At 63.6% G+C, this 24,180-nt stretch overlaps 1 protein-coding gene and 1 long non-coding RNA gene across 13 annotated transcripts in view; both read left to right on the top strand.

Annotated features, from left to right (window-relative positions):
* Positions 1-24,180, top strand: part of TNS3 (tensin 3) — a 157,317-nt gene that overhangs the window by 38,114 nt on the left and 95,023 nt on the right. For 8 of the 12 annotated variants that reach the window (XM_077850338.1, XM_077850336.1, XM_077850335.1 and 5 more), the window contains one exon: positions 12,713-12,751. The exons of 1 other annotated variant lie outside the window; for it this stretch is intronic. In XM_077850338.1, coding sequence (XP_077706464.1) covers positions 12,713-12,751 — 39 coding nt within the window. Of the gene's footprint in view, positions 1-9,756; positions 10,106-12,712; positions 12,752-19,540; positions 19,721-20,607; positions 20,902-24,180 lie in introns of those variants that run through there. 3 more of the 12 variants (XM_077850345.1, XM_077850342.1, XM_077850340.1) reach the window with 3 other exon arrangements.
* LOC144285078 (uncharacterized) lies at positions 1,675-8,931 on the top strand. Its single transcript, XR_013353533.1, has 4 exons — positions 1,675-1,758; positions 4,162-5,300; positions 5,716-5,922; positions 7,934-8,931. It is a non-coding gene; the product is annotated as an uncharacterized LOC144285078 (long non-coding RNA).

Here is a 24,180-nt window from a genome sequence, read left to right as displayed (position 1 = left end):
TACTACTGTGGGGCAGACGTGAGAGCCCCATTGGGACAGCAGTGCAGTGCTGCCCATCCTGTGTCCTCCTGCCTGTGTGTGTGCGCACGTGCCTGGAGGTGCATGCATGTGTGTGTGCCTGGACATGTATACAGTACCTGTGTGTGCCTGCATGTGTACAGTACGTGTGTGCGTGCCTGGGGGTGCATGCGTGTGTGTGCCTGGAAGTGTATACAGTATGTGTGTGTGTGTGCCTGCATGTGTATGGTATGGGTGTGTGTGCGTGATGTGCCTGGAGATGCATGCATGTGTGTGCCTGGATGTCCATGGTGTGTGTGTCTGGAAGTGTATACAGTACGTGTGTGTGTGCCTGCATATGTATAGTATGGGTGTGTGTGTGTGCGTGCCTGGGGGTGCATGCGTGTGTGTGTGCCTGGACGTGTATACAGTATGTGTGTGCACCTGCGTGTGTATAGTATGTGTATAGTATGCTTGTGCTCACGCATGCCTGGATGTGCATGGATGTGTGTGTTCCTGGACGTGTATACAGTGTGTGTGTGTTTGCACCTGCATGTGCATAGTATGCATGTGTGTGTATGCATGCCTAGAGGTGCATGCATGTGTGTGTGCCAGGAATTGTATACAGTATGTGTGTGCGTGCCTGCATGTGTATGGTATGTGTGTGCGTACATGTGCCTGGAGGTGCATGCATGTGTGTGTGCTTGGATGTGCATGCATGTGTGGGTGCCCCGAAGTGTATATAGTATGTGTGTGTGTGCCTGCATGTGTATAGTATGCGTGTGTGTGTGGTATGCATGTGTGGGTGTCTGGAAGTGTATACAGTATGTGCGTGTGTGCCTGCATGTGTATAGTATGCGTGTGCTTGCGTGCGCCTAGATGTGCATGGATGTGTGTGTGCCTGGAAGTGTATATAGTACATGCCTGTGCGCCTGCATGTGTGTAGTTGTGTGTGCGTGCGTGTGCCTGATGTGCATTCGTGTGTGTGTGCCTGGATGTGCATGCATGTGTGTGTGCCTGGAAGAGTATACAGTACATGCATGTGCGCCTGCATGTGTGTAGTTGTGTGTGTGTGCACACATGCCTGGATGTGCATGGATGTGTGTGTGCCTGGATGTGTATACAGTATGTGTGTATGCCTGCATGTGTACGGTACCTGTGTGCGTGCATGTGCCTGGATGTGCATGGTGTGTGTGTCTGGAAGCGTATACAGTATGTGCATGTGCGCCTGCATGTGTATGGTATGCGTGTGTGCGCCCGCGTGCCTCGAGGTGCATGCATGTGTGCATGCAAATGGGTGTGTGTGTGTGTGTGTGTACCTGTGTGGGCCTCCGTGTGTGACACTATGGCCGACCCGGCCACTCCTCCTGGCAGCTGGGGAGTGAGCCCCCCTGTTGGCACCATTTCTTGAAGGGCCCAGAGCCAGCTACTTAGAGGATTGAATTCTTTGGCTCAGAATATTCCAGAAGTCTTTGCTATCACCGATGGCGGCATTTCTGGCTGCCCTAATTGGCAGTTTGCTGAGCGACCGACCAGCATTTTCTCTGTAGACCGGGCTTGGGGGAATCGTAGCCGCAGTCACTTTTCTCGGCAACCCAGCTTGAGTGGCCGGACAGAATGCCACCTGCGGTGACAAAGGCCCTTCTTATTCCGGAACCGTGACGCGGTTGCCGTCGGCGCAGAAGGGCCGCACGTTGCCAGCCACTCCGGGATAATCGGGGGACAGCTCCGTCTGTCAGGAGCTGGGACGCGGCTCTGCCGGTGGGGGTCCCTGTTTACCCCAAGTGCGCGCGGCCCACAGGGTCCCTGGGTGCTGGGGGTTTGCAGGATTTCCTGGCAGCCGACCGTGATGTTTTGGTCTGGGGCACGGGCTTTGGCCTAACGTCCGGCCCTGCTTGCTGCTCAGTGTATTGGGGGATGGCGGGCACGGTGGGCTCCTCTGGGACATCCGCAGGCCGGGTGGACAGGGGAGGGGGGTAGAGACTGCGCGTGTGGCACCCTCCCCGGGGCGGGTTCGTGTGTGGTGAGCCCTGCTCTGCGTCAGCGCCAAGGGGAGAGCCACGCTGCAGAAACGGGGCTGGGCCAGGGGCCGCGGGCTCCGCTGGGAGCCGAGTGCTGAGCCTGGACTGAGGTCACCGTGTCCCTGGCCATCGGGCAATGAAGCCCCACAGGCGAGGCCTGGGCCCAGAGGGTGCCCCGAGGCACGGGCCCGGGCCGTGATCCCATCGGGGGCGTCTCGCCTGCTGCGGCGGGTCCCCGGGGCTGCGGCTTCTCTCCATGGCCAACGGGTGGCTGCGCCATCCCACTGAGTCCGCGGGGAACAGCTGCTCTTCGCAGGTGACCGTGGTCACCCGGATTAGTTCGCTTTGGGGGAAGGTAAAGAGTTTAGGCAGGATCGCTGGCAAGTTTGGGATTTGAGATACTCTGCTCACCGGGTGCCCCCGTGGGTGAGATGGAAGCCTGCTGGAGAGGAGGGGGTGGGCGGCCGCCGGGGCCCCGCTTGCCCGTCCGTGTGGCCGCCGAGCGGGGAGCCCTCGAACCTCCCGCAGAAGCTGAGCTGTCTCCCCGAAGGTTCAGAGGTGCCGAGCGGGGCCGTCCCTGTGTGTGGCACACGGACCAGCAAACGGGGCGGCCTCCTGTGGTCCCAGCCGTCGCAGGTGTCGGGTTTCAGAGCCCAGGTGTGTGGGTGCGTCGGTGCGCCTGGTGCCCCAGCCCTGGAGCCTGGAGACCTGCCCCTGTGCCCTGGGCCCCGCTCGGGAACGCCGCTGGGCTCCAGGCTGGAGGCCGGGTCTGCGTCTGTGCCAGGGAGGGCGCCCCGCTCCCCCCGCCCCCAGGGCCTTGCGATGCCCTCCTCCTCCAGCGATCCACAGCTCTTGGCGTCACTCAGGCTTCTCAGAATTCCCAGGCGGAGCTGCGAGCCCGTCTCCGGGACTGCGCGGTGGCAGGGCCTGGGCCTGGGTGGACGGCTTGGTCTGTGATGGCTCCCAGGGTCGCTGGCGCTGGCACGGGAGGTCCCCGCTCCTGCCTCGGTCCGTGGTTTTGCTCGCAAGGTGTGATCTGGACCCCGAAGCCAGCGCCATGAGAGGCTGTTCCACAGTTTTATTAATTAATTAATTAATTAATTAAAAAGATTTTTATTTATTTATTCATGAGAGACACACAGAGACAGAGAGGGGCAGAGACCCAGGCAGAGGGAGAAGCAGGCTCCATGCCGGGAGCCCGACGTGGGACCCGATCCTGGGAGTCCAGGATCATGCCCTGGGCCGTAGGCCCACCCGGGTGCCCTGTTTCACAGTCTTAATTCCTCACGAGAGTATTTCCTCCGAGAACGGCCCTTCCTGCCATGTCACATTCAGCTGCTGCATCTTCGGATCTGGTGTAGACAGCGGGTGGTAGAGGCCCACGTGACAGAGGAGCTGCTGCCCTGTGTTCCCTGCGTCTGTGGGACGTGGGGGGATGGGAGGAGGGGTGAGGTTGTGGTTTGACATATTTTTAGTGAATTAATCCCAGGTTGTTACTGGCCTCAGCTTGTGCCAGGGGGACCTAGTTATACGTGAGGGCATCCATGCAGTGCCTTAGGGGTCATTCATGAACTGAAACGAACTGGGGGGACGTGCAGCAGTCCCAGCAGGCCGGCTTGCTGAGCTGGGCATGGCAGGGGATGGGCACCTGCCGTCAGGCACCCCGAGGACAGTGCCCCCCAAGCTCTTGCAGCCCGGCTCTGGCCCACTGAGCTGGGTATGGCACGGGTGGGCACCTATTGTCGGGCACCTTGAGGACAGTGCCCCCCAAGCTCTTGCAACCCGGCTCCGGCCCACTGAGCTGGGCATGGCACGGGTGGGCACCTGCTGTCGGGCACCCTGAGGACGGTCCCCCATGCTCGTGCAGCCCGGCTCCGGCTCGCTGAGCTGGGCATGGCAGGGGATGGGCACCTGCCATCGGGCACCCTGAGGACGGTCCCCCAAGCTCGTGCAGCCCGGCTCCAACGGCAGGGTGAGGCCCCTCCATTCCTCCCAGACGTCCCTCTCATGACGAGGGTCACAGGTGTGCGAGTGTGCAGGTGCAGGTGCCCGATGCAGTGCGGGTGCCCGGGAAGCTGAGGCCGGGCTGCCGGGGGCTGCTAAGTGTTAGTGACGGGATTCCCCGCTTCGTGATGCTCCACAGACGGGATTCTTTGCATCAGGCCTGCCTGCCCTCTGGGAGGAACGACCTAGCACGTGTGGCCGCCGGGAGCAGCTGGTGAGACGGTGGGGCCTCCGGGGAGGAGAGCAAGGGCACCCGGGCTGAGCCTGACCGCCCGTAACAGCCACGGAGTTCGGGCCGTGGTCTCTTTCTGGAATCAGAATACAGACGCCCTCCGCGAGGGGTCCCGAGCCCCGGTGTGCGGCTCGAGCGAGCCCGGCCGCGGGGCCTCTGCCGGGAGCATCTCCTGCTTCGGGTGCCCGGGAGCGCTTGCCTCCTGCACCTGGGGAGCAGGTGCGTCTCTCCAGAGACCATTGTGTCCACAGCCCGCGTCCTGGAGCCCCAGCAGGTGATCCTACTTGCCGTTGCCCCCTCTGCCTCCACATTGCTGAGCCCTCCTTGCAGGAGGGGACTCCCGGCTGTGGCTTCGTGGGGGCAGGGAGGGGACGCAGAGGACAGGAGGTCTGAATGACGAGGAAATCAGAATTCTGATCCCAGAGGCCTTATTTCATGCCTTTTTGTCCTCTTAGAGGCCTCCTCTGGACGTTTAGAGGGTGGTGGCAGGTGTTGACCGGGCGTCGGGGCGATCGGAGGGGCAGCAGGCAGTCACCCGGCAGACGGGCATCCTCCTGGGACTCTGGGTGCCGCGGGCTTTTGTAACCGTGATGTGGCGAGGAGAGCCCCGGGGTGCCGTGGGGTTGGCGGCAGGTGCTTACGTGGCGCCCCGAGGGCACAGGCTGCCTCTATGCTGCCGGACGCCAGGTTTCAGGTGTGTCTTCCTGAGATTTGATGGTGAGTGCACCTGTCAGGACTCGCCAGGGTCCCGCCTTGGCAGCCGCCCCCTGGGCCGCAGGTGCCCTGGCAAGGCCCGCCCCCTCCCCAAGTTAGGGTCCCCGACGCTGTGCCTGGGGAGCAGGCCATGGGGTTAGAGATGAGCAGGCAGGAGGTGTCTGAGGTTAGACCGGCGTGCCCTTCCTGCACCCTCAGGGCTCTCCGCCTCCCCTGGCCCCAGGCGCCCTGGGCATGCTGGCTGCTCATGGGGTCCCATCCAGGCCCAGGCTGGGGGGTGACCCCCCATCTCCCTGGCTGCCGAGACCCCCCACCGTGGTTGTTCATGGAAGGTGTGTGGGGGGCTCAGTGGGCTCACCCCAAGGGCTGGGTGGGGAGGGACTTAGTGGGAGGGCTGGATGGGGAGGGCCTGGGTAGGGGGACTGGGTGGGGAGGGCCCTGAGCAGGGAAGGGCCTAAGGGTGGAGGGGCTCAGTAGGGAGGGGGCTGGGTGGGGAGGTGGAGGAGGAGGAGGAGGGGAAGGTGGGGTGGTCGTGCCCCTCCTGGCTGAGGGAGCCTGAGTCTAGAGGCTCCCCCACTCCCCGGGGCGGTCAGGTCGCTGGAGAGGACCTGGGGGGCTGGAGCACGGGGAGGGCAGGGGGTGCGCCTCTAGGGCAACGTCCTAGGACACTTCTCTGCTCTCCAGCCTGAGTCTGTGCCCTTTACGCTATATTATATTCAAAAATACCTTTTCTGTTTAAAATTGAAGCACAGCTGGAGAAGTCACATGTCCTGAGTGTCCGCCTTTCGGCCTGGAGGTGGACCGTGGGCCTGACCGCGGTGGAGAGCGCGTCCGGGGCCTGCACCTGCTGCGCTGCCGGGGGCCCCCTGCCCTCCACTGGTGGCCTTTGCCCTAGACGCAGGTGGACACCGGGTGTCACCGTCTCCGTGTCCTCGCGGCCTCGAGCTTTCCGAGGTGACAGAGGGGCCCGTCCCCCCACTGGGCCCCCCACTGAGCCCCCCACCCTCCATGGGAGCCGCCTGGCCCCTGCACCCTTGGGACAGACCCGAGGACCATGTCCTGGGTGCCAGCCTGCCCTCTGCTCTGGCCCCTCGGGGGTGCGGGGTGACCAGGTGACTCGCCAGGGGGAGCGGTGCCCCGGCCCTGAAGACACACCTGCCTCCCCCCACCCGGCCGGGGGGCGAGCTTTGGAAGGAGCGCACAGGTGTCGGGGGTGGGTAACCCCGTGTGTTGGCACTTCGCCCCGGGGGCCCCTGGAAGGTGAGACCCTCCAGCAGGTGCGGGCGGCCCCGCCGGGACGGGAGAGCGAGCTGGCTCCTGAGCGAGGCCGCCCTGAGAAGACGAGGGGACCCAGTCCTGCGTAGACCCTAGGCCCGCCGGAGACCTCTGGCCTCGGGCAAGTGTTGGCGACAGCTGAGCGCTGAGCAGCACTTGCTCGCTTTAGCTCCTCTCTGTGCCCCGCGGCCGTGGGCAGGCGTCTTCCTGGACCCCGGGGAGACGTGGCCGCGGCCCCTGGGCCTCCTGCCTCCACGGGCCGGGAAGCCGCCTCGACACCCGCGCTCCCGCGCACCTGTGACGGGGCCCTGGGCAGCGGGCGGCCGAGCCCTTAGCTCTAGAAGTCACTAGAAGCACAGAGCCCGGCAGGCCCTGGTCCCCAGGGCGACGTCCACAAACCTGGGCTTCCCTCCCCTCCCTCCCTCCCTCCCTCCCTTTTTCTTTCTCTCTCTTTTGTTTTTCTTTCTTTCTCTCTTTCTTCCTTCCTTTCTTTTTCTTTGTTTCTTTTTCCTTTTTCTCTTTCTTCCTTTTTCTTTCTTTTCTTTTTCTTTCTCTTTATTTCTTCCTTTCTCTTTTTCCTTTCTTTTTCTTTTTTCTTCCTTTTTTCTTTCTTTCTTTTCTTTTTCTTTCTCTTTCCCTTCCTTCCTTTTTCTTTTCTTTTTTCTTTCTTCCTTCCTGTCTTTCTTTCTCTTTCTTTTCATTTCTTTCTCTTCCTTCCTTTTTTCTTTTTCTTTTTTCCTTCTTTACTTCCTTTTTCTTTCTCTTTTTTCTTATTTTCTTTTTCTTTCTTCCTTTTTCTTTCTTTTTCTTTCTCTTTATTTTTTCTCTTCTTTCTCTCTTCCTTCTTTCCTTCCTTTTCTTTTTTTCTTTCTTTTTGTCTTTTTCTTTTTCTTTCTTTCTCTTTCCCTTCCTTCCTTTCTTCCTGTCTTTCTCTTTTGCTTTCTCTCTCTTTCCTTCCTTTCTTCCTTTTTCTTGTTTTTTCTCTTTTTCTTTCTTTCTTTTGTTTTTCTTTCTCTTCTTTCCTTCCTTTCTTTTTCTTTCTCGCTCTATTTTTTCTTACTTTCTCTTTTTCCTTTCTTCCTTTTTCTTTTTTCTCTTTCTTCCTTTCTCTTCTTTTTTTTCTTTCTCTCTTCCTTTTTCTTTCTTCCTTTCTTTTTTCTTTTTCCCTTCCTTCCTTTTTTCCTTTCTCTTTTCTTTCTTTTCTTTTCTTTTCTTTTCTCTTTTCTTTTCTTTTCTTTTCTTTTCATTTCTTTCTCTCTTCCTTCCTTTCTTCCTTCCTTCCTTCTTTTTCTTTTTCTTTCTTTTTTCTTTTCTTTCTCTCTTTCTTAATTAATTAATTAATTAATTTATGAAAGACCAAGAGAGGCAGAGACAGAGTGCTCCTCTTTCTTTTCTTTTCTTTTCTTTTCTTTTCTTTTCTTTTCTTTTCTTTTCTTTTCTTTTTTTCTTTTCCTTTCCTTTTCTTTTCTTTCTTTTCCTTTCTTTCTTTTCTTTTTTTTTTTTTTTTAAGGAAAAGTACAGCCTCCAGGAGTTGCCTGCCAACTTCAAGGCAAAATGTAATGAAATGATCCAGATGAGTTCCCCCATGCTCTGGCCCTGTGCGGGGCAAGCCCTGGAGGGCAGGCTTAGCTGGGCGGGGGGCATGTGTTCTCATGGGGCCACGCGGGTGACTGGGGCTGTCTTACCCCAGGGAGAGCCTGAGGAAGCGGGTGGATTAACGGAGTCCTGAGCGTCGGAGTCTGTAGGGCTGTCTCCCTGCACTGATGCCGTCCCCGCTTAGAGGGCCGTGTAGACATCTGCTCCCGGGCCCCCCCACCTCACTGGAGCGCCGCCCTCCCCGAGGAGCATTGCCGGGGGGACCGGACCGGGAAACCGAGCCCCTTGCCCACGTGGCCGCCCTCCTGGCCCTGCCTAGAGGACCCGGCTCCCGGTGGACTGTGGGGCCATCCGTGCTGACCTCAGTTCTCAACTGGCCAGGTCAGGCCCTCAATGGAGGGTGCTGCGGGCTGCCTGTGCCCTCACCCCTCATCCACACATGGAAGCCCTGAGCCCCAGAACCTCAGAATGTGGCTGTACGTGGAGATGGGGCCTCCTAGGAGGTGACTGAGGTATGGTGACGGGGCTGGAATGGTCCCATGGGATTGGCATCCTTAGAAGAAGCGAGGACGGACGCCTGGGGGCTCAGCGGTTGAGCGTCCGCCTTGGGCTCAGGGCATGACCCCAGGGTCCTGGGATCAAGTCCCACGTCGGGCTCCCTGCATGGAGCCTGCTTCTCCCTCTGCCTGTGTCTCTGCTTCTCTCTGTCTCTCAGGAAAAAATAAAATAAAAATCTTAAAAAAAAAAAAAGAGATTGGGACACATGCACACAGAGGAACGGCCATGGGCACACCAGAGGCGGAGGCTCGGGGGCGGGGAACCAGCTGTGCCATGCGTGAATCCTGGGCTCCCGCCTCCAGGACCCGGAGGGAACAGGTGCTGTTGAGGTGCCGGGGCTGTGGGACTCGCTTCTGGCCGCCGTGGGTGGAATCCGAGCTCTTCTCCGAATGTCGGCGCTGGGGACAGGGGCTCCCCTCCTGTCATCGCTCTGCCCCCCGTATTTGATCACCAGTAACAATGCTTAGAAACAAAATGGAATTTTTATCCCTGCTCCATCTTACGTAACGAGTGAATAAAACCGTCTCGTGTTTATCCAGAACCCGGCTGTTGACTTACTCGTGCCCAGCGTGACCGGGATGGTCCACGAGCATCACCCTCCAATGTGCATGTGGCTGCGCGGTGCTTCGGTGCCTTGGTCGTCCACATGTGCTCCAGGAACCCCGCACGCGTTCCACTTCTTGGGGCTTCCTTCAAAGCCAAAATCCAGTAAGCACTGACAAAAGATCTGAGCTTGTTGCGTGCGGGGCCAGGGGAAAGGAAACGATCTCCGTAGAGCGTGGAGGGGAATGAACTGTAATTTCTCTCCCAGGACCGTAATTTCCAGAAGTAGACAGAGGGGCCGTGTCCTGCCCACTCCCCTGGAGGAGGAGCCTCAGCCACCGGCCTGGGTCAGCCCCCGGGGGTGTGGGTCGAGCCCCTGGACAAGCCGGGGCTGTGTGTGAGCGTGCACACACCATCTCCATCTGGGTCACGTGGACCCGCCAGCGCTCACACCCACACTCCTGTTCCCGGGGCGCAGGGGCTCTGGGTGGGAGCCCCTCAGCCCCCCGTCCCAGTCACCCACCCACCTGCTGGCTTGCGGGCAGCGCTCAGTACCACCGGGCTGCAGGTGCAGCGGAGCCAGGTGTGGCCGGGCGCAGTCCTGTTTGTTTAGGGTTGTTCTTGGTTACGGTGACTTCCCCTAATGCAGCTGCCTCCAGGCCATAAAGTGATCCTGGAGCTGACCTCCCAGGGACCTCTCTGGGGCTTTCGTCGCCACTAGGGGCGCTGGTACCGCCAGCCCGCCCTGTCCCCTGTGGCCTCTCCCCTGGACTCTGCTCGCTCAGGCCGCCTTCCAGAGTGGGAGGGAACCGGTGAGGGGGCCCACCCGGGCCCCCGGGCTGCTGCTTTGTCCTCTCCTAGCGCCCGGGCCATGCACGCAGGGTCTGCGGCTGTCCTGCTGTAGGACAGCCCCGGAACGTCGTCGTGTCGGGGCCCGCCTGCTGTCCCCGATCGCCCGGCAGGTGCTGCCGAGTTTTGGCTCTGCTGGGGAGGCAGGATCGGCGCCTGCAGAAGCCGATGCTGAGGAGCGTCCGCCCTTGCGTGCCGGGGAGCCGGGCCTGCCTGAAAGCGGTCTAGCGACACTGAATTTCTTTTGGTGAAGGGACGGCAGATGGGCCGCTGGGCGTGTGAGCTGAGGTCACAGCGAGACGGGGATAGAGAGCAGGTGAGCTTGCGGGGCTGGTGCTGACCCTGCCTGAGCCCCTATGGCTCAGCTTACCCGGCCTCCCGGTCCCGAAGGGCGGGCGTGCCGGCCCCAGTTGGGGGAGGAGGCAGACAGGCCTGGAGCCGCGCCCTGGGCCCCTGGTCAGGCTGTCGGGCTGCAGGGAGTCCCCGGGCGCCCAGGACATAACCGCCTATGTCCCAGGAGCAAGGCGGGCGGCCTGCACCCTCCCACGGCAGCCCCTGACTCCAGGGAGAGGCCTGACACACAACCAGCGCGTCCTCATGCGGCTCCCGGCCTGGGCTTTGGTGCGAGGAACACGTGCCTGTGGTGCCCACCTGATGATGGTCTGCGAAATTAGGTGTCCGCCGTTCTTTTTTTTTTAAAGATTTTATTTATTCACGAGAGAGACAGAGTGAGAGGCAGAGGGAGAAGCAGGCTCCATGCAGGGAGCCTGATGTGAGACTCGAACCCAGGTCTCCAGGATCAGGCCCTGAGCTGCAGGCGGCACTAAGCCGCTGGGCCACCCCGGCCGCCCCGTGTCCGCCGTTCCTGACGTGAATCTTTGCTCTCCCCTTGGCGACGGGAGGATTTCCCCCGGGCCGCTCTGTCTTTTCCGACGGGGCGGCTCCGGGTGTGAGCTCACTTGCAGCTTCCCGGGAGCCCTTGGACGTTTCCTGTTTGCGTTTTGTGACGTGCGGGTGGGAACGGGCGGTGGGGCTGTGGTCGGTCCTGGAGACCAGAGGTCCCCGGGAGCCCCGGCTTGGGGCCTGCTCCCCGAGGACACCCTGGGACAGGCGGTGGGCGCCTGGGTGACTCAGACTCCCCTGCTCCCTGGACGGGACGCCTGGTGGCCGCCCTGAGAGGCTCGTGCGTCGGGCCGCGGCCTGGCACTGCTCCCTTTGCACAGCGACAAGCACGTTCCCGACAGTGAACGGACCCGGAAGGGACAGACTTTATTTTTGAGGGTGGTTTAGGCCCACGGAGAAGTGGCCAGAACTCTGGTCTCCGTCCTGCTCTCCCCGTTACCATACCGGGCATCCACAGCGTCAGAGGAGTGGTCGCGGGGCCACGGCATCCGGCGACGCCCTGCTGTGCTGTGGGCTCCTCTCTGGGCCACGCTTCCTGTGGGCCTGCCGCCGGCGCACACACAGGCCGCGCTTGTGAAGCACACTCCGCGCCCCGGGGACCCCCCCCCCGCCCGCCCCGGGCCCCCGCCGGTCCCCCGACTGTCCCTGCAGTGCTGCCTCCGCCGGAGCTGGATGGACTCACGCTGCAGCATCCTCACTGGCTTCTTTATCTTGGCGACAGGCACTGGGGTTCCTCTGTGTCTTCTCTTTTCCTTTTTTTTTTTAATCGCTGAATACTGTCCCTGGCACAGAATGCAGAAAGTCAGGTGCCCCAGCTGCTTGCAGGGCCTTGGCAGGCGCGGACCGAGCGTGTGTCCTGTGTCCGGGGCCTGCCTGTCCGGCTGCCTCCACCCTGAGGGCACCTGCCTGTAACTTCCCGTATTTCCAGAGACTCTTTTTTTGGGCTTTATGTTTATTTGTTCACACTTCCCCTCCCCCAGTCTTCAAGCTGTGACACCTACGTGTGTGGAGCTGAGGACACACGTGTCGTGAAGACGTGCCCCTTTCCTGGGGGATGGGGGGTCAGAGCCGGGAGGCCGGGCCTGGGTCAGGGTTCTGGGCGTGGAGGGGTGTGGGTGGGGGAGCGGGTGGGTGCCAGCGACGGGGCCCTGCCCCAGACGAGGGTGTGAGTCAGTGTCTTGCTGGAGCAATGTGTGTCCCAGACGAGTGAATGACCCTGTGTCATGTTCCTTGAGGAACTGCTAAGATAAGCAGCGCGGCTATAAATAGTCCGCATGGCGGGAGCTAAGGTCGCGCTGCCGCCCACGGCAGCCCGCGAGGACAGCTAGGTCCCTGGGGTCTCTCCTTTGCTGTGCACATTTTTGCTTTGAGGACGGGGGTGCGAGGGGCCCGGGCGGGCAGCACCTGCAGGTGTCAGGGTCCTGGCGCCCCAGGACCAACTGAGGCAGGTGTGAGCCGCCCCCAGGACCAACCGAGGCAGGTCCTGGAGCCTGAGCGTCTGCCCCGCGCCGGCCGTCTGTGCACCCATGCTCTTCCTGCCTCCCCTGCTCGGCCTCCTGAGCCTCCACGCAACTCCGTTCCACTCGCAGGAAGGGATCTAGGGCAGGCGTCCACTGCGTAGGGAATACGAGCTCAGGGTGTGGCCGTGGGGGCGCCTGAAGGCCACTGGCAGGCCTGCATCTCCCGGTCGTGGCCGGGCTCCCGCTGGCCCCCAGCTTCCTGGCCTGGGAGTCCCCTCCCGGGAGAGGAAAATCTGCAAAATCTGCCTAGGAGCACAGGGCGCTTCTCTCTGCAGAAGGCTCCAGGGTTGTCACGAAATGCTGTACAAACAGCTGGACTTTGGAAAAGCCGAGAACACGGTCGGGATTGTCTTAGCTGCAGGGCTTTGCGCGTCTGTGATGCGGAAACCGTGGCTGTGAGCAGGGGGTCCCGGGGGTTTGGCGTCGGGGCCGGGCCCTAGCCGATGTCACGCAGCTTCTCCTGGGAGCCTGTCTGCTGACCCTGTTTCTTCTCGTTTTAGGTGGTGACTCGCCGCTGTGCGCAGGGGCGCTTGGAACAGGTGAGTGAGTCCTTGCCGCGTCCGGGCTCCCGGCTCATCCCCTCCTCCACGTGGCTCCCTCGGGGCCTCAGACGGGACCCGCTGCTGCACTCACAGGGCCTCTGCACCCACGCCTGGCCTCAGCTGCCGGCCATCTGCACACGTTCCATAGTGGTCAGAGCCAGGTCTGCTTCTGTAACGTCCGTCTTCCTGATCCCGGACGTCAGCCTGGGTTTCCTAGTCGGTTGCCTCCGTGACCGCAGGGGTCTCGGGCCGTCTCCTTCAGGGCGGAACGTGGCCACAAGGTGACTCGTGTCATGGTGTCCCAGGGGCCTGCGGAGGTGGGTGACCTGGACACCCCAAGGAGGCCTTCGTGGAAGTGGGGAACGCCCAGCGAGGTTCGGCCCCAGGCGCCCTGGCCCTGTGTCCTCGGTGAGCCCCTGGGCCTCCCCTCCACGCTCGGTCTTTGATGCTCGTGGCGACTCGTCAGTCTTCAGGTGTGGGAGCTTATGGCTGCCTTCCTGCCACCTGAGGCCGTGGGCTCCGGGCTGCGAACACCCCCTGCTGCAGCCGTGCGAGCAGCCCCAGGTCCAGCTGCCGTCTGTCCACCCCCTCCCGCCCCCGGGCCTCCCCCCGGCCGGGTGTTCACTGGCTCCATAGACGTCCCAGGTGCCAGGTTCCCTCCCGAGACGTTCCAGAACACCTCGGCTCAGCTCCTTCAGCCCATGAGCCGCTGGGTCGGTTCTGGGGCGGTGATGGGCCTTGCCAGCAGGACCTGGCCACATGCTGGGGCCTGACCTGGTGACCTGACGCCCTGATAGCGGCTTTGTCTGCTGGGCAGGGACGTCCCTGGGACTGTGTGGGGCGTTTGGGACACGCTCTGAACCCTGGGCTGTCCCCCTGGTGGCCGTTGTTCTAGGATGTTCTACTACAGATCTTTCTTCAGGTTACTGCAGGGGTTGAAGTGGGGTGTGCAGTTTGATTAGTCCTCACACCCCAGCTGGCAGGCTGGTTGCAGGAGGCGACCCGGCCTTCGTCAACGTTGACTTGGCTGATGGGTCCGACACGGGCTGAGCCTCCTGGGGGCCTGCGGACAAGGGGGGCCCGGAGAGTCGGCCTGTCGGCAAGGGGCAGGGGGACGGTGCCGGATGTGTGGCTCAGGCTGAACACCTCAGTGGTTGCGAGCCCACGCAGGGGCCAGTGTCAGGGGACGGCCCACGCAGGTCACGACGCACCTGGAGGCCCCCAGGACCTCGCACGTGGTCCTCTGGCACCTGGGCCTCCACCCCCGGGCGGGTGGCGGCAAGGAGCTGATGGAACGGAGCTTGCGAAATCTCGGCCACTGGCTGGGCATGCAGGAGACACGGGAGAAAGCCTTGTTCGTGCCGTGGATGCGAGGGGGCGGTCAAGGCCTCTGCAGGTTTCTTTCTGACCATTGTTCTCTTGCCATCTGGCTGGGGACAGTCGGTTTGATGGGTTCCGGAGCGTGCCATCTGCTCCCTGAGGGTGCAGGTCCTGTGACAGACACGTAGGGGGCCCCTTTCTCCCAAGCCCTACTGGGAGACGTCGGGGAGCCCAGGTCGGGGTGCGGGTGGTGCACGACCTCTGGCCGGCAGGTGGCTTGCAGGCCTGTCCACTGAGGCTGTCGCTGATGCCCCGGGCACGGCATTGCCGGTTTCTCCCACCCCGTCTGTACTCGACTGTCAGTGTCCAGCCAGTGTCCATCGCAGCGGTGCAGGAACGGGCCTGGGCGCTCTCTGGGTGCAGGTGTGGCTTTTCACCAGGATGCCCTTCACTGCGCAGATGTGAACTAGCCTGGGCGTGGCCAGGGCTCCCGGGCAGCACATGGCGGCCTCGGCCTGGGGACAACCCCAGGGGCCAGTGCGGCTGCCCTGAGTCTGAGAAGCTCATTCTTTCAGAGTGGCTTTTGCCTATGATGGAGGCTGTGTCCCCGCCTGGTGGTGGCCATGTGTCAGGTGCTCTGGGTGTTGCCAGCGTCTGCAGGGGACGCAGGTGCGAGCCCTTACCTGGCCCCCGGTGCTCACGCCCGGATTGTTTGTGCTTGGCTATTGTGGTTTCTCCCGCGGGAGCACAGGTGGCGTAGAATAGCTTCTGAAATTTGAGGCGGCTATTTACAGACTTCTCTGTTTAATTAAAGTGAAGACAATGGGTGGTTTCTGTTGCAGGTGACATCAGGTGTCAGGTTACACAGGCTGAGGCCAGTTTCCAGACTGGGTCCTGTTAGCTGCACCTGTGTGTGTGCGTATATGGAGTGCGTGTGCATGGTGTCCGTGTGCATGTGCATGTGTATGGTGTGTGTGTATGGTGTGTGCGTGCATGGACTGCGTGTGCATGGTGTGTGCATGTGCATGTGTACAGCGTGTGCATGCCTACGGAGTGTGCATGTGTAGGGTGTGTGCATGTGTATGGTGTGTGCATGTGTATGGTGTGTGCATGTCTATGGCGTGTGCATGTGTACGGCATGTGCATGTATATGGCATGTGCATGTGTAGGGTGTGTGCATGTCTACGGAGTGTGCATGTGTATGGTGTGTGCATGCCTATGGCGTGTGCATGTGTACGGCGTGTGCATGTATATGGCGTGTGCATGTGTAGGGTGTGTGCATGTCTACGGCATGTGCGTGTGTACGGCATGTGCGTGTGGTAGGGCGTGTGCACGTGTAGGGCGTGTGCATGTCTACGGCGTGTGCCTTGTAGGGCGTGTGCGTGTGTAGGGCGTGTGCATGTGTAGGGCGTGTGCATGTCTACGGCATGTGCGTGTGTACAGCGTGTGCGTGTGGTAGGGCGTGTGCCTGTGTATGTGTGTGTGTACGGCATTGCGTGTGCATGTGTGTTTGGCGCGTGCACCTGTATGCCATGCATGCGCATGCGGACGTGCTCTCGGACCTTGTTGGTTCTGCTTTGCCTTCAGTCACACTTGGAGGAAGTGGTGGTGGGTGGGGAGGTCAACACCAGGACGGCGTGACTGTCAGGACCTGTGGCCCATGAGCCGCCGCTGCCTGAGTCACGAGTCACATCCCTCACCAGTGGCCGTGACGGAATTTCCCAAAGGCCCCAGGTAGTCAGGAAGTGATGCCGTGGAGCGGGGCACCGGGACCTTGAGACGACGGAAGGAACCCCCTGTCACGTCGCTCCCTTATCGCAGGATTTGGAAGCATCAGTTTCGGGCTTGCGCGTGGCAGGTGGTGGGTGCGGGCTCTGCCTCGAAGGTTCGCGGAAGCACCTGGAGGCCTTGGCTTCTGCCGCCGGCTCCTCCCACGGCAGCCTCCGCGCGAGTTCCTTGCCCCCGCCCTTGTACGTGCGGCGTGGTTGGGTGCCGACCACTTCCTCGCTGCGGCCCGCCTCGAAGCACCGGCGCAGGCGCTGCTTGGTGAGGGGAGGCCTGTGTTCTCTGGAAGTCACGGACCCCGGGAGCGTGCGCGTGCATGTGGCTGCACCTGGGCTGCCCCGCCGGGGTCTGTGCATCCCACGCCAGCACAGTTGCCAGAGGCAATGACGTGCTCTTGCTTCGGGCAGCAGAGACGTGCAAATGTCCTTGTTCTGTGATCCGCGATCTTCAGGAGGCCGGGGAAGTCCTCGGGAGTCCTGCGGGCGGTAGCGGGGGCCTTCCACTCGGTCACACTCAACGCCTGTGGTTTCAGTAAAAGCCGAGGGGGACCCGGATATAAAAGCACACGTGAGCGAGCGCTGCCCAGACTCTCACCTGGAAATGTCGGTGATGCAGGAGCCGTGGCCCGGTTCACCTGTGCTCACCAGGATGGGGACCGCAGGAGCCCCTAGGGCACCCCAGTTAAAGGGGCGTGTGGAGTGGATGGAGGGAAGGAAACTGAGTCTCGGGGAGGCTGGGGAAGCATCACGAGCACACGGAGCATCGGGCTCGGGCCGGCCCACGCGCCAGGAAGGGGTGGCGCCATCGGTCACGCGCCAGGAAGGGGTGGCGTGAGGCTGGAGCTTGTGGGGCCCTCATCTTTCTGCGGCTCTGGGAGGGGCTCCAGGAGGGTTGCCGGGCGTCCTCAGAGGGGGTGGGGGGGTGTTTGGGGACCGCCCTGTGCCCCTGAGGCTCCCTTGGGCCACGACCCGGGTGCAGGCTCGCTCCCCACGGGGGGCAGTGTTGCTAGGACCAAGTTACGGTGCGGGGGCCCCGGGCAGCGGCGGGGAAGCCAGGATCCCCCGCCAAGCTCAGGTTCCCGTTCCCTCCACTGTGCCTCACCTGCTCCGACGACCTGCCCATGGGGGGAGCGAAGCAGGTGGGGATGGGGCGGCCGCCCTCACACCCGCTCCTGGGACAGGAAACGAGTCCGGGGAGGCAGTGCACGGGTGCACAGTGCCCCCGTGGGTGGTGCGTGACGCGTGCGCTGGAACCGGGGTGCGGCTGTGTTTGGAATGAGGATGAGGGAGGTTAGGCCGGACTCGTGCCCTCGGGGCCGAGGGGAGCGGGTCAGGGGTGCGAGGTGGTGGCCGGCGGGGTCTGTCCCACCCGGAGCCCACCCAGGTGCGCAGCCCCGTGGCCTTCCTGGCCGTGTGGCTGCCAGGACGGCAGCGCAGGGGTCCCTCCCGGTGCCTCCCGAGGGCGCTTCTGGGACGGCGTGGGGCCGCCCGGGGGTGACGCATCCCCCGTGAGCCCGCACGTGGGCGAAGCTGCAGCCATGCGGAGGAACAGGGGCGGGGGTTTGGGAGGCAGAAGGAGCAGCTCTGGTTCTGAAGGGCCCTGGGGGTCGGGCCGGGCTGGGAACCGGCCTCCGCTGTGGCGAGGAGGCCTCGGGAGCCCTGGCCGCTGCCCGGGCCCGCCTGGCCTTGGGTCGCGTGAGTGCGAGGCAGGGGATGCTGGGGCCGGGGGCGGGGGGGGGGGGGGGGAACCCTCTTCCAGTGACCTTTGCCCCTGGCTCCGTCTGCAGCTGCTGGCAGGGCCATCTCCAAGACCTGGCGTCCTAGATTTCCCCGGAAACCGGGCCCCCGCCCCACCTGGATCTACCCACAGGCCAGACTTTGGTCCACGCTCGCCGCGGCCTTCCCGTTCTCTCTCCTGCACCTAAAGTTAACATCCGGGCCTGGGGCTTTTGCAGCTGCGGTGAGAGCGCCCGGGGAAAGGCGCTCCGGGTTGGCGCACCCGGGCCACCGGTCACGGGCCCTCTGGGAACCTCCCCAAATTAAGGGGGACCCCCCAGCCATGCCGAGCCTCGCACAGTGAGCCATAGCGAAAGCCGGGGTGAGCTACGCGCCGCTGGCGGCCGGGCCCCGGGTGCAGGGACACGTCGGCCTGGTGTCCGGGAGCGGCTGACCGTTCGTGCCATGTCCATCCTGTCCGGCGTGGGCTGCCAGCGCCCCGGCCCCCTGCCGCCAGCTGCCAGCGCCCACGGGCCCACTCCCGGGGTTGCCGGGCGCTCATTCCCACTGGCGTCCGTGCTCGCCCGGCCGCTCGTCTCCCGGGCAAGGGCCTGAGGAGGTGTTTTCCAGCGAACGCAAGTCCCCGGGTCTACAGGCTGGAATCTGCCCCAGAGAAGAAGACTCTGGTTCCGTGTCAGGGCTGGGGCTTGCCGGTGAGTGTCTGGGGTGTCCCGGCCTCCCCTGGAGCATCTTTTTAGGGAGCCTGGGGCCTCAGGCAGCTGTGTCCCTCCGGTCGCCCAAGTGCCTCGGAGCCTTTGGGGGGGCCGCCCCCATGTGGGGTGCACCCTGCATGCAGAGGGGCACCCTCACCCTGAGAGTCAGGAGCCAGGGCCGTTCCGGCCTCCCCGCTCTGCCCACCTCGTCCTGCTCTCCCGGGACCCGTACGGCGGCTCTGCTTGCGACTTATTTTCCTGCGAGCACCGGGATGCGGTTCCGTGAAAGACAAGGAAGAAAGTTGCATCCTCGGCGGAAACCGCGTCCCGTCCGGGGACCCGCGTGTGCAGAGACAATGAGGAACGTCCTGTGTGGCTGCCCGAGGGCTCTTGCGGGTTTGGGGAGAGGCTTGTGCACCTTGCTCGCTCTTTGTTTCCCGGCAGTGGAGTCCGGGCGCTGTCCCCACGCTGGTCCTGGCCTGCGGGTCCCACCACGAGGCGCGCAGTGGCCTGTCCTGGGGATTGCCCGAGGAGGGTGCAGAGGTGCACTCGAATCCCGTTAGGAGGCCAGTCAGCTCTGACTTTGGGTCCAGATGCTGCTTTCCTTTTTTTTTTTTTTTTTTTTAAAGATTATTTATTTATGATAGACGCAGAGAGGGGCGGGGCAGAGACACAGGCAGAGGGAGAAGCAGGCTCCATGCCGGGAGCCCGACGCGGGACTCGATCCCAGGTCTCCAGGATCGCGCCCTGGGCCAAAGGCAGGCGCTAAACCGCTGCGCTACCCAGGGATTCCCCAGACACCACTTTCTGGCACCTGCAACAGATTTTGAATAAAGATCCTACAAAAAAAAAATAAATAAATGAAAGAAAAAGAAAAGGAAGAAAAAAATAAAAACCAACCCAAACCCAACTCTTCCAATAGGTGCTTTGGGGGATGCTGAGAACTGGCGAATAGAGAGAAACCGCTCTCTGACAGTTCTCCATCCCCTTTTCGTGTGTGAACTTCGCCTCGGGGCTGAAAATAGGCTAAGAGGTAAGGTTTTGTTTAAAGGCTGCATTCCTGCCAGCCATTTTTCGCGAGAAAGTGAAAGAGTTTAAATGTGCCAAGTTGCAGACCGCAAGTAGCCCAACGGCCTCCCAGGGCGCAGAAGGAAGCTGGCGAGGTCATGTGCCTGGTCCGGGGAAGTTGGCTGGCCCCGGGCGTGTGGGCCCCGGGGGCAGGGGTGGGGGGGGGGAGGCTGCCCCTCGGCCCAGCCCCGCCAGGAGTCAGAGCAGAACCACAGCAAGCCCCGGTCCCCCCCTTACGGGAAGCGCAGGGCCGGGAGGTTAGCGGCCTCCCGCGGGGCCCGTTCTGCGTTCGGCGACCTCGATTCCGACAGCCCGTGGGATATATGACCAGACACGCAAAGCCAGAGCTCGGGAGACCGGGACGGGTGAGCGTCGGGCAGCCGCGCGCCGGCCTTGGGGGCTCCGGGGTTAAGCCCCCCGATTCTCTTCTGGGGACGCCTCCTGAAGTGTTGACGGAGGCCACGTGATGAGTGGGGCCGGCGGGCGGGGGGCCCGGGGGTGTCCAGAGTGGCCGTGGCCTCCTGCAGGGGGGGAGGGCCCAGCGCCCGCAGGAGCATCGCACACTCAAACACACTCCTGGGCTGGGCTGTCGTGTGCTTCTGCAGACCGTGCTTACGAGAATCCACGGCACGTGGCCCACAGCTTCACGTGGATCCGGCCGTGGTCGAGCCTCCATATTTGTGCATCTCGTGTTTCCCCATTCGGGGCCTTGCTGGCATCTGTGCGTCCCCAGGCCGTGCCGCCGAGGGCGACCCAGGGGTGCAGCCTTAGCCCTCCTGCCCAGCGTGAGCTGCCGTCCCCTCTGCCGTGTACCCACGACGCGCTGGGTTTGCATTTCTGTGCTTTTTGTTGGTGGTTTCGCTTGGGAATGGGCCCACGTGCGCGTCCTAGGCACGGGAACGTCCGCTGCTCGTGCGACGACCGCCAGGATGGGGAATCGATTGATCGCAATGCGCTGATAAGGCGTTGATGGTGGGTCGTCAGGCCGCCTGGAGGCCCCCTTCCCTCCTCCGTCCTCCCTCCCTCCCTCCCTCCCACTTCCTCTTCCTTCCCCTCCCTCCTCCCTCCCTCCCTCCCTCCCTTCCTTCCTCAGCCCACTGAGCCCCCAGGGCACTGTGCATCCTTCTCCTCTTGAGTATGACCCCCCCCCCCCCCCCCCCCCCCGCCGGTCCCTTGGCCCCTGTGACAGCCTCGGTGGCAAGACAGGAGCCCGCCAACAAAGCACATGCCCCTCGGGCCACAAGCGCTGTCTCAGCCGGCCCCTGCCATGGTGGCCCCTCCGCCCTGCCCGACACCCTCCCGTCTGCACATGCGGGGGGTGCGTGCTCAGCACCCCGGCCGTCGCCCCCACATCGCTCAGTCCAGGCTCCGCAGCCGGGCGCTCACTCCTACTTGCACATGCGCGGCCCCAGGGTTAACGCTGCTGCAGACTCGGGGACACGGTTGCCCTGCCACCCGCCTGGGGGACCTCCTGTCCCAGGAAAGGCTCCGAGTCCTCCAGGGGGAGAGGAGTTCCCGTGACGCACTGATCGATGAAGACACAAGAGTAAGCGTGCGTGAGGCGTAATTGTGCGTGAGCCCACTAGGCTGTCCCCTGAATTCCAGGGGCACGACCGGCTACTGATGAAACTGGGCTGGTTGCCGGTGCAGACCCGGGGGGGGGGGGGGGGGGGGCGTGCCCTGCTGCGGGCCCTTCCTCTCGCGACCCTGGGCGACCAGGGACGGGCTTGGCGTATCTGACGCATGCCCAGCCCCGTCTATGTTTTTATCTGGGCGCCCGGGGACTGGGGCGAGCCCGCTGCTCCCCTGGCCCGGCGACACACTTCAGCATTGTTTTTGTGGTCACTTCTGGGTTTGGCGCGAACGGAAAGGGGCGGAGGGCAGGTGCGGGCGGGGAGGGCGGGGAGGGCGCCAGGCACCTGCCGGGCTCCGGGTGCAGGCCACACACCTGCCGCCCAGGAGTCAATCCAGGCTGCCTGGGCTGGGGCGGGGGTGGGGCCTTTGGATAGTGGAGACCCTGGGTGCCCCCCCCCGCCCCCGGCAACAGCCCGGCTCCCCGGAGGGTGGGTGTCACCCTGAGGACACAGCCCTGCCTGGTGGGGGGTGCAGGGCCCCGGGCCGTGCCCTGGTGCAGGCATGCGTGCTGCCGCTTGGGCTGGGCGTGCCTGCGGGCGCCGCTGCCCTTGAGACTTCTCCAGCCGTGGGGGCGGGCACCCACCTGCTGCCAGGGGCGGGGAGAGGGCACAGGGAAGGAGCCGGCGGTGGGAGGCCAGGCGCAGTCGGGAAGGAGCGGGGCCGGGCCCCTCAGCAGCTCGGTGAGTTCCCCGCTCGGGCCTGCGGCCTGGGGCTGCCACATGCTCCTGGCACCCGGGGTGTCGCCGGCGCCCCTGCTCCATGGGCTCCTGTCCCCGTTCCGCAGCCAAGGGGCCGTAGGAGCTCCACATAGCACTGCGTCGGACGCCCCTCCCCCGGGTCCCCCTCCTGGGGACCCCAGGCTCCAGGGAGAGCTCTGTGCCCCCTGCCCCGCCCCGGGCCCCCGGCCCTCAGCAAGCGCCCCCGCCCCCCACGTCCTGCTTCCATATGGTGTGCCCCAGCCTGCACCTCCAGAATCTGGGTGTCGGGGACAAATGAGCACAGATAGGATCTCGGCCGGGGTGTTGGGAGCGTGGGATTATTGCGGGCTCTTTCCCTTCCTAACTTGAGCCTTGCAGGTCCCCACCCCCCCCCAGGTTCCATGGCAACCGCTGCTGGTGGTTGAGGGGAGTTCAGGGTGCGCCTCCCCATGTGACTTTGTCTCCAGGGTCGTCCTTCGGTGGGGCTGGCCGGCTGCCCAGGCCCGGGAAGGCTGCCTGGGGGCATCTCGTGTCTCGTGTCCTGGGTGGCACGGTGGGGCTGCGGATGTTTACCTGCCACTTCCCAGGTGAGGAAACTGGGTCACGGAAGGAGGCGTCAGTTTCCAAGGTCAGGCCGCCCGGGAAGGCGCGTGCCCCTGTACCCCTGCACCCCTGCCTGCGGGTGGGGAGGGCGGGCGTGATTGCCCTGAGGTGTGTCAGCTGCACGGGGCTGGCTGTTGCCTTTGAACAAGGTTTTCAGTTTATTTTTTCCGTGTGCCCGCGCGGCTCCGAGCGCCTCCCTCCTGGGCACCGAGGCCTGCTCCCTGCGCCACCGCCAGCCAGGGCCCTGCTTCCTGGAAATCTGGCCTCGGTTACGCAACCGCCCCTTTTGTTCCTTTGGACGGAACTGTTCACGCTGCGGGTTCTGGGCCCTCAGCCCGGGGGTGCAGCCCCTGAGCCCCGCGCCTCGGCCCCGCGGCCTCCCTGCCCTGCACGCTGCACCCAGGGGCTTTCTCTGCTCCTCCCCCCAAACTGGAGAGGGTGAGAAGCGGGGGCGCAGGCAGCCCGTCATCTCCAGCCCCGGGGCCCCCCTCCCCTCGCCCCCAGTGGGCTCAGGGTCAGCCTGGTGAGGAACAAGATGCCCCACGTTCCCGTGTCCAGGGATGGGGGTGCCCGTGGCGGCAGCCGGGTCGGGGTGTCCTAAGGATACAGTGACCTGGGCACTCGTCACCAAAGTGTCACAGCGTCCCCTCCGAGCCTCTACACGGCCCGGCCGCCCTGAGGGCTCCTTCCCTCCCTCCTCCCACAGCCCAAGTGCTGTCTCCGCTGCTGGGGACGGGCCGTGGGAGCCAGGGCCCCGAGCATCCTCACGGATGAGAACGCCCGCGGCCACTTGCGGCCACTTGCTCCCGTGCCGCTGGGGTCTGGGCCCTCCCAGGACGCAGCAGCGGGGCCGGGGACCGGGGGTGCCTGGCTGGGGAGGAGGCGGCGGCTCCCGGGAGCCGGGCTGAGTGGGGGCGAGCGTTCCGGACCCATGGGACACGTGCAGAGGTCTTGGGTCCACCGGAGGGGTGGACCGTGCTGGGGGGGCTGGAAGGAGGGCTGTGGCCGGGATGGGGAGGGGGGGCACCCACCCGTGGCACACAGCAGGGGACTGCGGGGACACAGCACCACATTAGCCTCATCTGCCCACGGGACCTGTCCAGCCCACCGGGTGCCAACTCGGGGACACCGCCCCTGGCGCGGGCCTCATCAGGCAGGTCTGCTCGTCCTCCTGGCTTCCAGAATGTGCGGGAATCCCAGGTGCCAAGGGTGCCCCTGCCCCAAGCCGGACCTGCCCTGGCCCCACAGCACCCCCCAGAGGGCTTGCTGTACCCGGTAGCCCATTTTGCAGATGGGGAGCCCGAGGCACCCGTCCAAAGTCACACAGCTGGAGCCCGCGGGGTCCTCGCTTGGGGGCAGGCCTTCCCTCTGAAGGACTGGCCGCCCCGCGTGGCCCTGCGGGGACAGCTGGCCCCCTGTGACTCCCTGGCTCCACCTGCCCGCCCCAGGGTCCCCCCTCTTGCTGCCCCCCGCCCCCTAGCCGGGTCCGTCTGTGAGCCTGTGTGGTGGCCTCCAGGCCCGGCCCGCCAGCGTTGGAGCGGACCCCCCTGCCGCGAGGTGGGCCTGAGCCCCTTTCTCTGCAGGGTCGGGGGGCTCGTTAGCTACTGCGCGGGCCTGGTTCTGGGGAGTCCTTGTGGGGCCCCTCTTGGCCCAGGCGGTGGCCGCTGTAGGTGTGGACGCAGTGTCCCGACCCCCGTGCCCTGTGGCTTCTTTCCAGAAACGCAGGCCGGTGGGAGTCGTTGGATCGGACGGTGAGGCCTTCGGAGCGGGCGTCTGGGGTGGTGCACACGGCGTCCTTTATCGGTCACCACCAGGCAGTGTCCCCGGGAGCACCCGGCCCCCTGCTGCGGGGCTAGGCTTGGGGCGGCGCAGGCTGTTTGAGCGAGCAG

This window comes from Canis aureus, chromosome 15, assembly GCF_053574225.1.
Source record: "Canis aureus isolate CA01 chromosome 15, VMU_Caureus_v.1.0, whole genome shotgun sequence".
Lineage (NCBI taxonomy): Eukaryota > Metazoa > Chordata > Mammalia > Carnivora > Canidae > Canis > Canis aureus.
The sequence above is the reverse complement of the archived record's forward strand: the minus strand, read 5'-3'. Positions and strand labels throughout refer to the sequence as shown.